Source organism: Phocoena phocoena, chromosome 14 (assembly GCF_963924675.1).
Source record: "Phocoena phocoena chromosome 14, mPhoPho1.1, whole genome shotgun sequence".
Taxonomy (NCBI): Eukaryota; Metazoa; Chordata; class Mammalia; order Artiodactyla; family Phocoenidae; genus Phocoena; species Phocoena phocoena.
The window spans coordinates 32,854,664-32,869,542 of record NC_089232.1 but is presented as its reverse complement, the minus strand read 5'-3'; the positions used below and the strand labels follow the sequence as shown (position 1 = coordinate 32,869,542).

The following is a 14,879-nucleotide window of genomic DNA, read 5'->3' as shown; positions in this document are numbered from 1 at the left end:
AAAGGGGGCGGAGCCCTAGGGCTGGTTGGCGAAGGCTGGGTCCTGCGAGGCGCGCCTGCGCCGTGCAGCCCAGCACGTGTTCGAGCAGCAAGCTTCCGCTGGAGTTTCTTGAGGATGCAAACCGAGATGGAGGCGCAGAGTCCCTTGGCCGAGGCCGGCTTCACCCAGGTCACCCGAAAAGGTGGCCGGCGGGCGAAGAAGCGGCAGGCTGAGCAGCTGTCCGCACCGGAGGAGGGCGGGGACGCGTCCCGCATGGACACCGAGGAGGCCCGGCCTGCCAAGAGGCCCGTCTTCCCGCCCCTCTCCGGGGACGGGTTTCTGGTACTGGCGGGGACTGAGGGACAGGAACGGGGCGGGGGCCACAGGCGGGTCAGGACGGTGGCCTCTGGGTGATGTTGAAGCTTCTTCTGGCGTGAAGCTCTTAGAGAGGTGACTCTCCTGATGTTTAATTCGTCCAGTTAAAGGGGTCTTTTTGATAATCAGCTGTTGTTTCATATCTCCACCCACCCCCTGTTCCTCCAGATAACTCCTGAGTTGTGTTTTCTTGTATCATAGGGTGGGAAGGAAGAAACCAGAAAAATTCCAGTCCCAGCTAACAGATATACTCCCTTAAAAGAGAACTGGATGAAGATATTTACACCTATTGTGGAGCATTTGGGACTTCAGATACGCTTTAACTTGAAATCGAGGAATATAGAAATCAGGGTGAGGATAATATTAACTATTTTCAAATATACTGCGGTTTCTCTTTTCTGCGGGGATGAAAAGGCATGAATAGACTTTCCTTAATGAGGCTTATTTTGTTGAATGATTTTCTTCCAGTTTTCTAATATATTTTAGTGTTTGAACCTCTCAGATACCTTCAAAATTTGCATACAACACAATTATTAGTTGAACTCATAATTTCAGTCTGAAATCATACTAAAATACCAGCTGTGTCTTAGAATACTTTTAATTGAGAAAAGGCTTAGTAAAGAGGTTGTCATGTTTCAGAAGTATTTAAATAAGAACCAAAGTATTTGCTGCAATACAGGTGCTATATATTTTAGTGGTATTTTTTTGAAAAAAAAAGTATTAAGTGTAAATTGTGTATAAATGTGTTTATTTACTTATTCACTTGTTCATTCCATGATGTCAGTCTAGGAGTTAGACAAATAAAAGTAGTAAACTTTGGGGTATTTTGTTTTTTGTCTTTTTTTAAAAATTATTTATTTTTGGCTGTGTTGGGTCTTCGTTGCTGCATGCAGACTTTCTCTAGTTGCAACGAGCGGGGGCTACTCTTCGTTGCAGTGCGCGGGCTTCTCACTGTGGTGGCTTCTCTTGTTGGGGAGCACGGGCTCTAGGCGCGCCAGCTTCAGTAGTTGTGGCGCATGAGCTCAGTAATTGTGGCACACGGGCTCAGTAGTTATGGCTCACGGGCTCTAGAGCGCAGGCTCAGCAGTTGTGGTGCACGGGCTTAGTTGCTGCGTGGCATGTGGGATCTTCCCAGACCAGGGCTCGAACCCGTGTCCCCTGCACTGGCAGGCAGATTCCTAACCACTGCGCCATCAGGGAAGCCGGGGGGGATTTTTTCAGGGTGCCAATTTTGTATCAAAATGAGTGACCAAAAGTAATTATATCTTCCTTTTTAACGATTCATTATCAGGACTGGTATAGACTCATCTCTGTTGAAGGACTAGAATAATGGAATAAAGCAGAGAGGTACCGGTCTAAATAGTTGGCAAAGTTTAAAATACAGAACTTGACAGTATTGGCACTTTCATTCAGGTTTTTATGGCTTTCTGCCAAAACCTCTTGTTTGCTTATAAGTGTCCTTTACCTCATTGCTTTAAACCTCCTTTCACCACTCTATCCTCTATGCCAGAGCCAGATTAATTTTCAGACCACACTGGTTTTATTGATATCTTGGTATCTTCAGTAATTCTGAAAGATAAAAGTTATTGACTGAATTTGCCTTTCAAGTAGGAGTCTCATTCCCAAGTTCTCTCACCATCTCTTTGGACATTTTTTCTGTCCATCATTGTGGATGGATTTGCTCTCTGAAGGCCCTCTCCTCCCTACTCCCTTTTTCTTCCTCAGTTTCATCATCTTTCAGGGTCTAGCTCAAGTTCTTTCTCCTTTACCGTCAGTCCATTTTTCAGTCTTGTCTTCAGGGCCTAAACGTTTATTGTGCTTAACTGTCTTATGAATTGCAGCACATTTGTTGATACTGCTTTGTGCCAGACACATAGCAGTGGTTTGGCAGGCACTACATCATTTTGGTCTTCAGGACAGCCCTATGAGGTAGATGACGTACCCCATCTAACAGATGTGAGGAAACTTGCCAAGGAGTTTCTTGGCCAAAGTCATCAGTGCTAGTAGGGACTCTTCCATTCCAACCTCCTTATTTTACAAATGAGAAAACTTAAGACCTAGAGCATTCATGGGACTTGCCTGAAGTCACATATAGAATTGCGACTGGGATCTAGTTTTATATGTGCCATTACACAACCCTGTATGGTTTCAAATTTGTTAAATATGTGGTCTCCTCAACTCAGTTGTGAGTCTGTGTGGGGGAGGAGAAATGATGGTTTTGGAATCAGATCTGTGTTCAAACCTTATTTTTTTACTTTTTGGTACTTGAGTTTCCTCAAATACAAAAGTATTTATCTTACTTAAATTTAGGTTGACATGAAGATTAGAGCTATAGTGTGTCAAGCACCTTTGTAGTACACATCATTTACAGGGATGGGCATTTTATGAATAGCACCTGTATCTGTGATTATGGAATAAACTCTTTGAGGGCAGGATCCCCTGCTTAAACCATTCTTGGTAATTAGTACTAGAGTTGTTGCTTTGGGAAAGAAAAATCAGCACAGGAATGATGGTTGAAGTCGGGAGATTAGATCAGGACTCCCAGGGAGACTGCATTGAAGGAGAAGAGAAGAGGACCAGCTTGGGTGGGATGGGCCGAGGATGGAGGTCCTTCAGAATGGGAGCCATTGGAGGAATCTTGCTGGTAACTCCAGAGTCAGATCAGCCTTGGAGTACAGTAAGTCATTTGACAGTCTTTGGGGGGCACTGCCCAGTTCTGGAGTTAGCAGAGTTTTGTTTTGAAAATTAAACACGGTACTTACCAAAAACTGGGTCATAGAGAATATATAGAGGAAGGGTGGTAGCGAAGGAAATTATAATAATTGGAAAGGTCAGTCCTAGTAGTTTGTTAGAATATTATCTTTTTCATTCCGAGCTGTAATTTGTGCTCCGTAGCCACACCTTTTTTTTTTTTTTTCTTCTAACAGACTTGTAAAGAAACCAAAGATGTTAGCGCTCTGACAAAAGCAGCTGATTTTGTGAAAGCCTTTCTTCTTGGGTTTCAGGTAGAGGTGAGTGATTTCATGATATCTGAAATGGGGGCTCGGAAAATACGCCATATGACTGTTTTGATGGATCTGGGCTTTGTTTTGTTTTGTTTTTTGAGTGTTGTAGTTCTACAGTTTATGAGAGTTAGCTTAACACTCATTCGCAGGTGCCTGAATGGAAGAGCTTCACAGTGTGTTTCTGTATTGCAGGACGCACTTGCCCTCATTAGGTTGGATGACCTCTTCCTAGAGTCTTTTGAAATTACAGATGGTGAGTGTATGGTGGTCTTTTCATATGAACTACTGGATGGTACTTTTCTATTGCTTTGTCTTGTACCTGAGTCTCAGCTTTCCAGTCACATCAGTTGAGTTGTGTCATTAGCAGCTTTTTCAAAAATGCGTGTTTTATGTCTTTCAGTAGGGAACTTTGGCTAATGATTAAACTTCCCATGGAAGTGGGTGATGCTGGGATGGCTTCCCTCCTGAGGTCTTGCTTTTCTCATTTAGTTAAGCCCTTAAAGGGAGACCACCTGTCGAGGGCAATAGGAAGAATCGCCGGCAAAGGAGGAAAAACCAAATTCACCATCGAGAACGTGACACGGACGCGGATAGTTCTGGCTGATGTGTAAGTATGTGATCTTGAGAAAATTATTGTCATAGTTTATAGTTGATAGTTTGCTGGTTTCCAGAAGTGATAAAGATTGTATTTTACTTATAATGTAGCCACTAAATCTTTGTCAGGATATGGTTCTGGATCAATAGTTATCTACTTTGAAAACAGATTTAGTTGAGAAAATCTTAGATATTATAGCTTTTTTCTCAATTAGTAATGAAGGAAATGTTTAGAATCACTGTTAAAAGAAATTATATGACAGGTGAAGATTGAAGTAGTATCTCAGGAGAATCTATTAAATCAGTAGAGGAGAGCAAGGAGTAGGTGTGTTGAATGCCATCGTGAGGCTTTCCTTTAAGAAAGAAAAACATAAATGTATATACACACATGCACGTATATATAAAGGCCTTTCATAAAAGGAAGGTGAGCATTGCACATTGTGGGGAAAACTAGAGAGCAGTTATATGTGAACATCAATAAGATGATACAGGCTTAAAATAAGGGTGCAGGAAGTCAAGCTGGGATTACCCTTCCCTGCCGGAGGTTGAAGCCGCTCTGTTGCCAGTTTGGGGTTACTGGCAGATGGCGCAGAGATTATATAATGCCGTGAAGTTGGGAAACGAAGCAGTTGACTGAGAGGAGGAGGGACCTGCCTACTGCTAAATCCAGAAATAATTTTATTTAAAACCATCTCATCTTTGCTCTGAACCAAAGGGCTCACCATTATTTTCGAATCTGAATTTTAGACTATTTTTTGTACTGTAAATAGAAAACTGGTAACACTATATTGGTGGCCCTGTTTACCTGAAGACAGGTGTGTTATAATTTTGACCTTTTATGACTTGAGCCTGGAGTTGGGACCACGGAGCCATGGGAAAAACTCTTTTGAACTAGAAATTTCAAAAATTGAAATGTTTACCACACTTTAAAATATCATAAACAGCCCTAAAAGTTTTTGTTAATTTAGAAATTTTAAAATGTAACTGATTTGCTAGTCCAATTATGGTTAACGCATCATATTAAGTTTATAATTTATAAATGTATCAGTGTATTTCTAAGGGTTAACTTAAAATTTACTCATTGAACTAATTTTTTAAACAGCTGTATTACAGTGTGGTTTACATACAATTAAAGTCACCTGTTTTAGGTATATAATTCAGTGGGTTTTTGGCAAATACTCTGCAGTCCTGTGATCCCACTGTGCTCATTTCCATCAACCCAAAAGTTCCTTGTGCATCTTTGCAGCCCCTCCCAATTCCCAGGCAATCACTCATCTCCTTTCTGTCACTATGGTTTTGCCTTTTCTCGGAATTCATATAGGTGGAAATACACAATATGTAGTCTTTGATATATGGCTTCTTTTAATTAGCATGTTGTTTCAAGTTTCTCCATTTTGTTGGGGGTTAGTAGTAGGTTTTTTTTCAGTGCCAAGTACTGGCAAAGAAATGTACTGTCTTGCAGTTTTTGCTGTAAATAGGCTAATTGGAATCCACATGTTCAACAATTTATATTAGTTGTGATACAGCCATAAGATGGACTGTTATGTACCCATAAATGTTATTTTTGATGAGTTGCTGAAAACCTGGCAAAGATCACAGTAGGATGTGAACAAAATATAAAACTGAAAACCATTTGTTCCAGATACATTCAGGATATCAAATGGGAAAGAATGTGACCTATATGTCTTGGGATCTGTATGCCATTCCAACCACTGCCCCATTGCTTTGGTTGTTTTAGCAGCAAAACTACTCACACTGTATGTATCCTTGCTTCTGTATCTCCTCATCTTTCATGCTGTACTTCACAGAATATTGTTTTTATCGAAGTTACACGTACACGTACTTTAAAATAATTCCTCCTGTCTGCTTCCATTTCCCCCTCCTCTGAGGGAGGAAATTTCAAGCCTTCAAGTTCAGCTAGTTAACTTGTAAAAATTATTTTTCCTCTGTATTTCTAAATATCTTTGTATAGCAGCTTAATTTCCCCCCCTCAGATTCACTGTTGCTTTTCTCCTGTGAAAGATGAAGATTCCTCTTTTGGACTTCCCCACCTCCGCCCACATGCTCAACCTTTCCAGCGCTCCCGTTTGCTTGCCCCTCCCTTTACACTGTGGGTTTGGTTCGACTCAAGCTCAGTATTACCTGAGCATGAAATCAGTGCTCAGGGTATTAACAGCTGAGCCAGGTGGTGTACTGTGGTTACTTTATCTGTCCTCTGCAACTTTGTTGTCACATGAAGAAATAATTCTTATGTTTCTGTGTGCTTTCTCAATATTTCAGCGTACTAATTGAATAGAAAGCCATACATTGTCTGTATCTCCGCTTGGTGGACTCAGATGCATCAGACATTTTAGAAATCTCTCCTGGAGCCTTCTGTTCCAGAAGCACTGCTACCCTCTGCCTGGCACACAGTTGCCATCCCGGCTCCTTCTTTCACCATTGCCCCTTCGGTGTTTGAATCCCTCGGTTCTTGGATTCTTTGTCCTGCGTCCTCCTTGTTTTGGTGGTGTAGGTAGTCCTGGAGCTCGCTTAGCACAGGAAGGACATTTTGTGAGACCTGGTTGGGAAGATGTCTTCTATTCTGGCCGAGTATACAAATCTATTGTAAATCATTCTCATTCAGAATTCCTTCCTGCAACTTAGTCTTCTAATCCTTCTATTCAGTTTTCTTAACATCCTGTTGTCAATTCATGTGTGCCTGAAAATTGCTTTTCTGATCTCACTGGTTTTGGGGTTTATTTTGGTTTGTTTTTCTTCTTTTCTCCCTGGAGTTTCTGTTTCTGTACTGCTTTATTCCGCTTGCTGGTTGTGCCTTCAGCTCTTCTGCACCGGGTGCTTTCCTCGGATTCTGGTTCCTCAGTGTGGGCGTCGTATGTGAAGGGTGGGGCCGTAAGGAGCAGACTAGAAACCTGGGCTCGGGATGCCTGCGGGTGGGCTAGGGGTGGGGGGCTGGTGGCCTATAGGCTTCACTTAGGATGATTGCCAGCCTGTTTCTTTGGGGAAGCCCTGATGTCAGTATCTTTGGTCTTTCCCAATGAGCAGGCCAGGTTCCCCAGAGAAGTATTCTCCAGTCTCTCTGCTGACAGACTCTTGGAGCCCAGTTACGAAGACAGTTGGAAGTCTCGCGGCTCATCGTGCAGATGTTTGCTTGACATTGCCCCTGTTTTCGTCATGGTGCTCCTACTTCCACTGTGCCTGGTGCCCCTGGTCCAGCCCCCAGGGCTTTCACCTTCTGCAGTGAGCAGCCCCACCCCTTAATTTTACCAGAGTTACAGAGGGGTAGCAAGGTGGTTGCCTGGTCGCCCGGAGTGGGGAAGGAAACCTGGGGATCATCCTGAACAAACTTCAACTGATTCTCTTGTTTTTAGCCTCGTTTTTACCCCAGTTTCAGAAATGCCTGAGCCTTTGGAAGGGAGAGGGTTCTGTTTGACGTTCCCCCTGAAGATTTTGGTGTCAGTTTACTAAGTTTACTGGTATTTTGGAAGATGGGCTCAGAAAAGCAAAATGCTATGTTGTCAGTCTAATTTGAGGCATTCGGCAAGGAATGCCCAGTAAAAAGGTCTGGATGATCTCCAGAGACTAGTGAAGAAATTTAGAGAATCTTAAATCTTTTTTATTTCTTTTAATTTATTTTTATTTATTTATATTTGGCTGTGTTGGGTCTTCGTTGCTGCGTGCAGGCTTTCTCTAGTTGCAGCAAACGGGCTTCTCATTGCGGTGGCTTCTCTTGTTGTGGAGCACGGGCTCTAGGCACGTGGGCTTAGTAGTTGTGGCTTGCGGGCTCTAGAGTGCAGGAGTTGTGGCGCACAGGCTTAGTTGCTCTGCAGCATGTGGGATCCTCCCGGAGCAGGGCTCGAACCCGTGTTCCCTGCAGTGGCAGGCGGATTCTTAACCACTGCGCCACCAGGGAAGTCCCTAAATTATCTTTAGAAAGCTTTGCAGTTAAAATACAAATATGTTTTAACTAAGTACAGTATTACCTGCATCTGGGTACTTTAATATTCCCAGCTCTGCCAGTGCGTCATCTCGGACAGGTGTTTTGATTTCTCACTAACTTGTTTCCTCGTATGTAAAGTGGGCATAACTTCTGCCTGATGAAGCTCATGCGAGGATTAAATGAGAACGTGTATGTAAAGCCCTAGCGTATTGGAGAGCACTCAGTGGATAGGAGCCATTATTCACCAAGGGTCTTAAAGAACTGAGTTTTGTTTTTTAATTTTTTATGTCTTTCCCTCGTAAGTTTTTACTGGGATACAATGCACTTATCATTCCCCTTCAGCGTGGTTTGCGGTATACTTACAGAGTTGTGCAACCATCACCACCACCTTTATTGAGGCATCTGTATCTACCGTGAGTTTCCAGAGTTCCTGGATCATGGGGCTTCGTTAAGGAAATGCTTTTTGTTGCTAACCTGTCTCACTGTATCTCTTGCAGGAAAGTTCACATCCTTGGTTCTTTCCAAAACATCAAGATGGCAAGAACGGCTATTTGCAATCTCATCCTGGGTAACAGCAGTTTTCGTCCTATGTTGTTTTCTCTGAAAGAAAAGAACAGGGAATTTAGGAACTCAGATCGCATTTGCAGGTCACTTTAGGGTCAGGGTGATGACAAAGGTAGCAAGCAGAAACTCCTGGGGGTTGGCAAATGTGGGCCCAGAGAGAAAGCAGGAATATTTTTGCTTGGATTCCATCTGCAAACCCGAGAGAAAGGGTCTATTGGATCACGTTGCTTACATCCTCGCTGCGTCCCCTGATGAGGTGCGCTAGGGAGCCCTTCCAGAATAGCAGGCAGCATTGTTTTAGGTTCAGCCAAAAGGGAGCTGCTGAGCAGCATCAGTCAGTCATCTTAGTTGGCTGACTTAGTCCCATTTTCAAACCACGAAGTACGGTCACTTGCGGCCTGAGCCGTGGGTTGTAGCGCTTGCTCGGGAAACGTGCGGGATCCACCGCGGTGCCCAGGTCAGCTGTGCCCAGGTCTGACTGGCTGCTTTTCGAAACATTTTGACAACTCAGGGTCTTTGGCTGTTAGGATTTAAAATGTTCTTTGGAGAATATTTATGTGGTTTCCTTTATGGTTCTTTTGTTGATTTAAGGTAGATCCAGCGGAAAATGTCCCTGTCCTTTGTAGAGTTGCAGACCATTTTCCATGGTAGCATCTGTATGTATACGTGTGGATAAGCTTTTTTATTTTCTCCTGCAGGAAATCCTCCATCAAAGGTTTATGGCAATATTCGTGCTGTGGCTAGCAGAGCGGCAGACCGATTCTGATTTCAAATCAGAGACTTTTTACCTTGTCTTTGAACTCTAGAGAAAATGCCTTTCCCCTCTACAAGTGGTCACCAGACACCATGTGAAGAACTTTTCAGTCGTGGATACCATTATTTATACTAGCACATTAAGTATAATTTATTTTTTCCATTTTAAATCACATATAGATTTGCATAGTTTATAAGCCTCTCATTTGGAGGGAAACTTATTTAAAAAAACAGTTCTGTATTAGCTTCTCAGTTTTTTGTTTATAAATTTATAAAAAGTTATTTCTTCTCTGTGAGTTGTAATTAAAAGAATTATCTCAGAAAACCTCTCTTGACTTGTGACCCTTAATACTGGATGGTGTGTGAATATTTTAGACCCAGGTCATAGCAGCAGTTTGGATATACTCTGTGGGCCAAGGAAGGCTAATATTTGTACCTGTTTTTGCAGTTCGTAAAATTAAAGACTACATCACAAGGTTGATGTGAGGAAGGAGTTTTATTTTTTAAATAAGTGTTTAATGAAAGCAGTCAGACCTTTCCAGTGTTCGGGTATACTTGTTCTAAGTAGTAAAGGTGAAATATGATAAAAGAATATTTTTACTCCTAAGAAAACGACTGTATTCTGCAAATGTAATAGATTGTTTTAACAGGTGTCTGCCTAAATGTTCTGATTTATATTATGCATTTTTTTAATGAAAGGAACCTACTTCATTAAACTGTGTGATGTTATTCTCTTGTACATCTCTGCAACCCTTAACCAAAACTTTTAATGATAGGAGTATTAGAAAGTACATGTGAGAACTAGAAAAAGTGTTGTTTTTAAGTATTGCTATTAAGCTTTCTATTAGTTACATGTGCCACTATCCCAAACTATTTTGTACATTGCATTGGGATTAGATATACTTAATATTACAGTGGGAATCCAGTGGGAAATTGCTGGAAATGTCCCAGCAGTAATTTTTTTATCCTTTGGCAACACAACAGCATGGAGAGTGTATGTGTATGTTGATACCATTTGACTCATATCCTTTTGAAAAGGAATTTGTCGGGACTGTCTTACTCTGGAGCCTGCAAAGGCTTCAGGAGGTACTTGCCTACCCCCCACGCTTTGTCCAGGAAGTTATATGCAAAATGGTGAGTACTTAGGGTGTACTTTTCTAAGGAATGGGTCCACAGTTTTAATCAGGTTTCCAAAGCGCTTGGCTGAGATGAACCATCGCTACGTAACCATAAACATTTTGTGTTGATTCTTAAAGAGCATAATTTTGATTGGAAAAACACGGGTTTTCTATGTTAAAGTGAAGGAATCTTCTGGTATTGTTTGCATTTACTTCCTTTTGAAGATTTCTTACGTAGTTACAACTATCAGTAATATAGGAGCAAGTTTTCTATGTTAAAGTGAAGGAATCTTTTGGTATTGTTTGCATTTACTTCCTTTTGAAGATTTCTTACGTAGTTACAACTATCAGTAATATAAGAGCAAATATATTTCTTTGGCAGTTGCTAAAACTTGGGATACTGAACTTTTACCGTCTTGAGTTTTGGGCCTCTCCCTGGGCAAACATCCCCAACCCCCAGGGAATCAGCACTGCTTGGGGCTTGAAAGGGAAACAAAATGTTAGAGGAAACCCAGCTAATTCCTGGAATGGAATAATGAAGAAAAAAATAGAGGTAATAAATCTGACTACATCACAGTGGTAGTTGCAGTGGGAGTTGATCCTGACCTGGATCAAATCACTTCTTCAAATTCTTCTCTAAGGCCCGGACATGAAATCTAATAACCAAAAGCCTTAGCGATGCTTATCCATATTTCTGTGGCATCTGTCATGCTAACCTGTGATTATTTTAGTGTCTGCCTCCCACCCTAAAGCCTCTGATCTTTAGATTGTCAGTATCTAGTACAATTTCGGACACATCATATAACAGTTTATTAACATATTAATTGCTACTTGGCTGGGGAATGGGCATGAAAGGGGAGTATTTTCTTAGATATTCAGTGGCCGGTAAGGGAAGAGACCTTGTTGTTTCCTCCTAGTCGTTCCAGAAGATATGGACTCCAATTCTCATCCTGTCTACAGAAGAAAGCTCATGTTCATTGAGCATCTGGGAAAGAGACCTGATTTTCCTGATTCCAGAGCCATGGGACAGCATGCTTAATGTTAGATTATTGAGTACACGGTGACAGTGTACATAACCATCCTACAACTTGCAAAATGCTTGTATTATACAAATGTTAATTTCTCATTTGCTGAAAGAAATCATTCAAAGACACCAGTAATCCGAAGGAGGTTTGGGAGAGCAAGGACTCGCTAATTTGATCTGGCTAGCTGATAAATTTATAATGCCCAAGGTTAGTAAAAGGTTGAAGTGGCAGTGGACCTTAGCTTAAAACGTGAGCTAATTTAATGAGCGATTTTTGAGCATGTGGGAATTTCTGAAGACTAAGAATTGTTTGAAGGACTTCCCTGGTGGTGCAGTGGTTAAGAATCCGCCTGCCAGTGCAGGGGACACCGGTTCGAGCCCTGGTCCGGGAAGAGCCCACATGCCACACAGCAACTAAGCCGGTGCGCCACAGCCACTGAGCCTGTGCTCTAGAGCCCGTGCGCCACAACTACTGAAGCCCGTGCGCCTAGAGCCTGTGCTCCGCAGTAAGAGAAGCCTGCGCACCGCAAGTAGAGAGAGCCCAGGTGCAGCAGCGAAGACCCAATGCAGCCAAAACAAAAATCCATTCTATAAAACAAAAATTGTTTCAAGACATATAAGAGCTTGAACAGCATTTCTTTCTAAGTCCTGGAAAGTATCCAGAAAGATTTCTACCATCTTGTCTACTCTTTCTTTTAAACTGTGGTAAAATATACATGATTCCCCATTCTAGCCACTTCGAACTGTACAGCTCAGTGACACTAAGTACGTTCTCATTTCCAGAACTTTTATCTTCCCCATCCGACAGTGTACCCATTCAACACTCTACCTCCCCCTCCTCCTGGCCCTTGGGAACCACCATTCTACTTTCTGTCTCTATGAGTTTGACAACTCCAGGAACTTATGTAAAAAATACAGTATTGGGCTTCCCTGGTGGTGCAGTGGTTGAGAGTCCGCCTGCTGATGCAGGGGGCACGGGTTCGTGCCCCGGTCCGGGAAGATCCCACGTGCCGCAGAGGGGCTGGGCCCGTGAGCCGTGGCCGCTGAGCCTGCGCTCCGCAACGGGAGAGGCCACAACAGTGAGAGGCCCGCGTACCACAAAAAAAAAGAGAAACAGTATTTGTTCTTTTGTGACTGGCTCCTTTTTCTTAGCATGTCTTCAGAGTTCATGTGTGTTACAGCATGTGTCAAAATTTCCTTTTATGGCTGAGTAACATCCCGTTGTATGTATATACCACATTTTGATTATCCATCTGTCATGGATGTTTTGGTTGCTTTCAAGTTTTGGCTACTGTGAATAATGCCGCTAAGAACACGGGTGTGCCAACACTTCTAGTCCCTACTGTCACTCCTCTTGGGCAAGTATCCAGAAGTGGAATTTCTGGGTCATATGGTAAATCTGTGTTTAATTTGAGGAACCATTATACCACTTTTTCACGATGACTACACCACTTGATATCCACACCAGCAATGCACAAGCCTTCCAGCTGCTTCATATCGTTACCAACACTTTTATTTTGCTGATGGCAGTGCTGACGGGCATGAAGTGGTAATCTTGGTTTAGTTTGCATCTCCATAATGACTAGTGATACTGAGCATCTTTTCACGTGGTGGTGGCCACTTGTGTATCCTTCTGGAGAAATATCTATTCACGTCCTTTTGCCCACTTTTTAATCAGGTGGTTTTTGAGTCGTAGTCTTGACATATTCTAGATAGCAATCTCTTAGCAGATCCATGATTTACAAATATTTTCTCCCATTCCGTGCACTGCTGTTTCACTTCGTCATCTTTTCTACTCTTAAGACCATTAGAACTAGGTAAAGAAAGGGAGACCTAGGGTTTAAAATGTTAACTATTGGTTTAGGCCTAACTAACCTATACTCCTAGTTCAAAGAGCCAAGGAATCCAGTGCATAGTATCTCATAACTAGTGCATGCCTGACAATATGGGTGTTCTGGGTATAGGACACCAAGAGCCCATAATTCATGTGGGCCGTCATTTCCCGTCACGAGAACCTCAAGTGCTTGTTACGGGGCGGGCCTGGCGTGGGAGCCCTCCAGAGTTGCTGAATGAATAAAAGTCTCAAAATTATACTGATGCTTACCTTTTATGAAGTGAGAAAGTAGTGGACAGAATTTAACATCACAACCTGGAGAAACGAGGTGTCTCCTATTACCTAATTCATTGGTTACGTATTCATTAAACACTAAGAACTAGGCAGAATCTAGGCAGCCAGGTCTATCAGTGAACAAGGGACAGAAATCCCTGCCCTTGGGGACCTTTCATTCGTGTCATTTCCAAAACCGGGGAAGACAAATACAAAATGCTTAAATGAATCATGTCAGAAGAGGTTAAACGCTATGGAAGAAAACAGAGTGGGGTAAAGGAGAATCAGGTGTATTAGTGTGTTTAAATGGTGGCCAGGAGAGTTCCTGTTGAACCAGGACACGGCTGAAACCCTTGGAAGCATTCCCTGTGGGTAGCCTGGGGGGCGAAGAGACGGTGCACAGGCCTACAGAGGAAGCATGCCAAAGGCTTGGGGGAAGCACGGAGGCAAAGGAGCCTGGAAGCAGAGGGAGGGTGACACACCGGGTTCTGCAGGTCACTGTGATGACTTGTGTTTTCACCCAGTGACAGAGCAGACTTACTTATGGCTCATAGTCAAAGATCAAATGTCAACTTACTAGAGTTTTTAAAAAATCTGAAAGAGTGAAAAAAGACTATCCAATGGCTGGGAAAGCCTGAAGACCACTGTGAATACACTCAATCAAGTTTCAAATATTTTATTTTCTTATTCATACAGTATGAAGTTTTCTAAAGATCCCACAACATGATGTTTCATGCAGAAGAAAAACTAAACATTCAACATAAACCATCCCTCCCCACCCACCCACGCACGCTAAAAAAAAAAAAAAAAAGAAAAAGAAAAAACCCTCAGTCCCCAGTAAGGAAATAATGTTTGCACTATTTTTCTGTAATGCCAGCCAAGATATGCACAAGCAAGAGAAATAGAAAGCATTTGCTAAAATATTTGTAACAAATACTTATGTACAAAAAATTCACAAAAGACTAGTTCCCCCCCTTGAAGCAGAGCACATGGCAGTTGACACTGGAACAGATCAAACCACTGGCTGGGATTATAAGCCACGCACTGATCCAGAGGAAGAAAGTTACATGTAGTGGAGATTTTCAGTTTGAACATTAACATTTCCAAAGTTTGGCAACATTATGTTTTAAAATTATGCAAATTATGTAAACAAGAGGTACATATTTTAAATCGATCTACATGCAAAACTCCATGTCATGCAAGGACACCAAGCACCGGGATTTCTCTCACAGACAGAGCCCATGGCGTGCAGCACTCAGTTGAAGGAACAGCGATGGCAGGCGGGTGTGCCCAAAGTAAGATTCTTTCCTCTTGATTCAACCTGCCTTTTCCCACTCATGATTATAAAACCAGTTTTCTAGAAAAACTATATAGGGAAAGACTACAGTCCTACAAAGCTAACCAGAATGTCTTCTTCCAGCCA

At 42.3% G+C, this 14,879-nt stretch overlaps 1 protein-coding gene across 2 annotated transcripts; it reads left to right on the top strand.

Moving 5' to 3' along the window:
- The first annotated feature begins 96 nt into the window (after positions 1-96).
- PNO1 (partner of NOB1 homolog) lies at positions 97-9,580 on the top strand. 2 transcript variants are annotated; one of them, XM_065890646.1, is made up of 7 exons: positions 97-321; positions 556-705; positions 3,282-3,365; positions 3,552-3,612; positions 3,849-3,966; positions 8,388-8,458; positions 9,153-9,580. In XM_065890646.1, exons 1-7 carry the CDS (start codon positions 115-117, stop codon positions 9,218-9,220), a joined length of 759 nt encoding a protein of 252 aa, XP_065746718.1. In that variant the 5' UTR covers positions 97-114; the 3' UTR covers positions 9,221-9,580. The 2 variants fall into 2 exon arrangements, with proteins under 2 accessions (XP_065746718.1, XP_065746719.1); XM_065890647.1 differs by lacking the exon at positions 8,388-8,458 and having other exon boundaries at positions 115-321; positions 9,153-9,198.
- Positions 9,581-14,879: the final 5,299 nt, after the last annotated feature.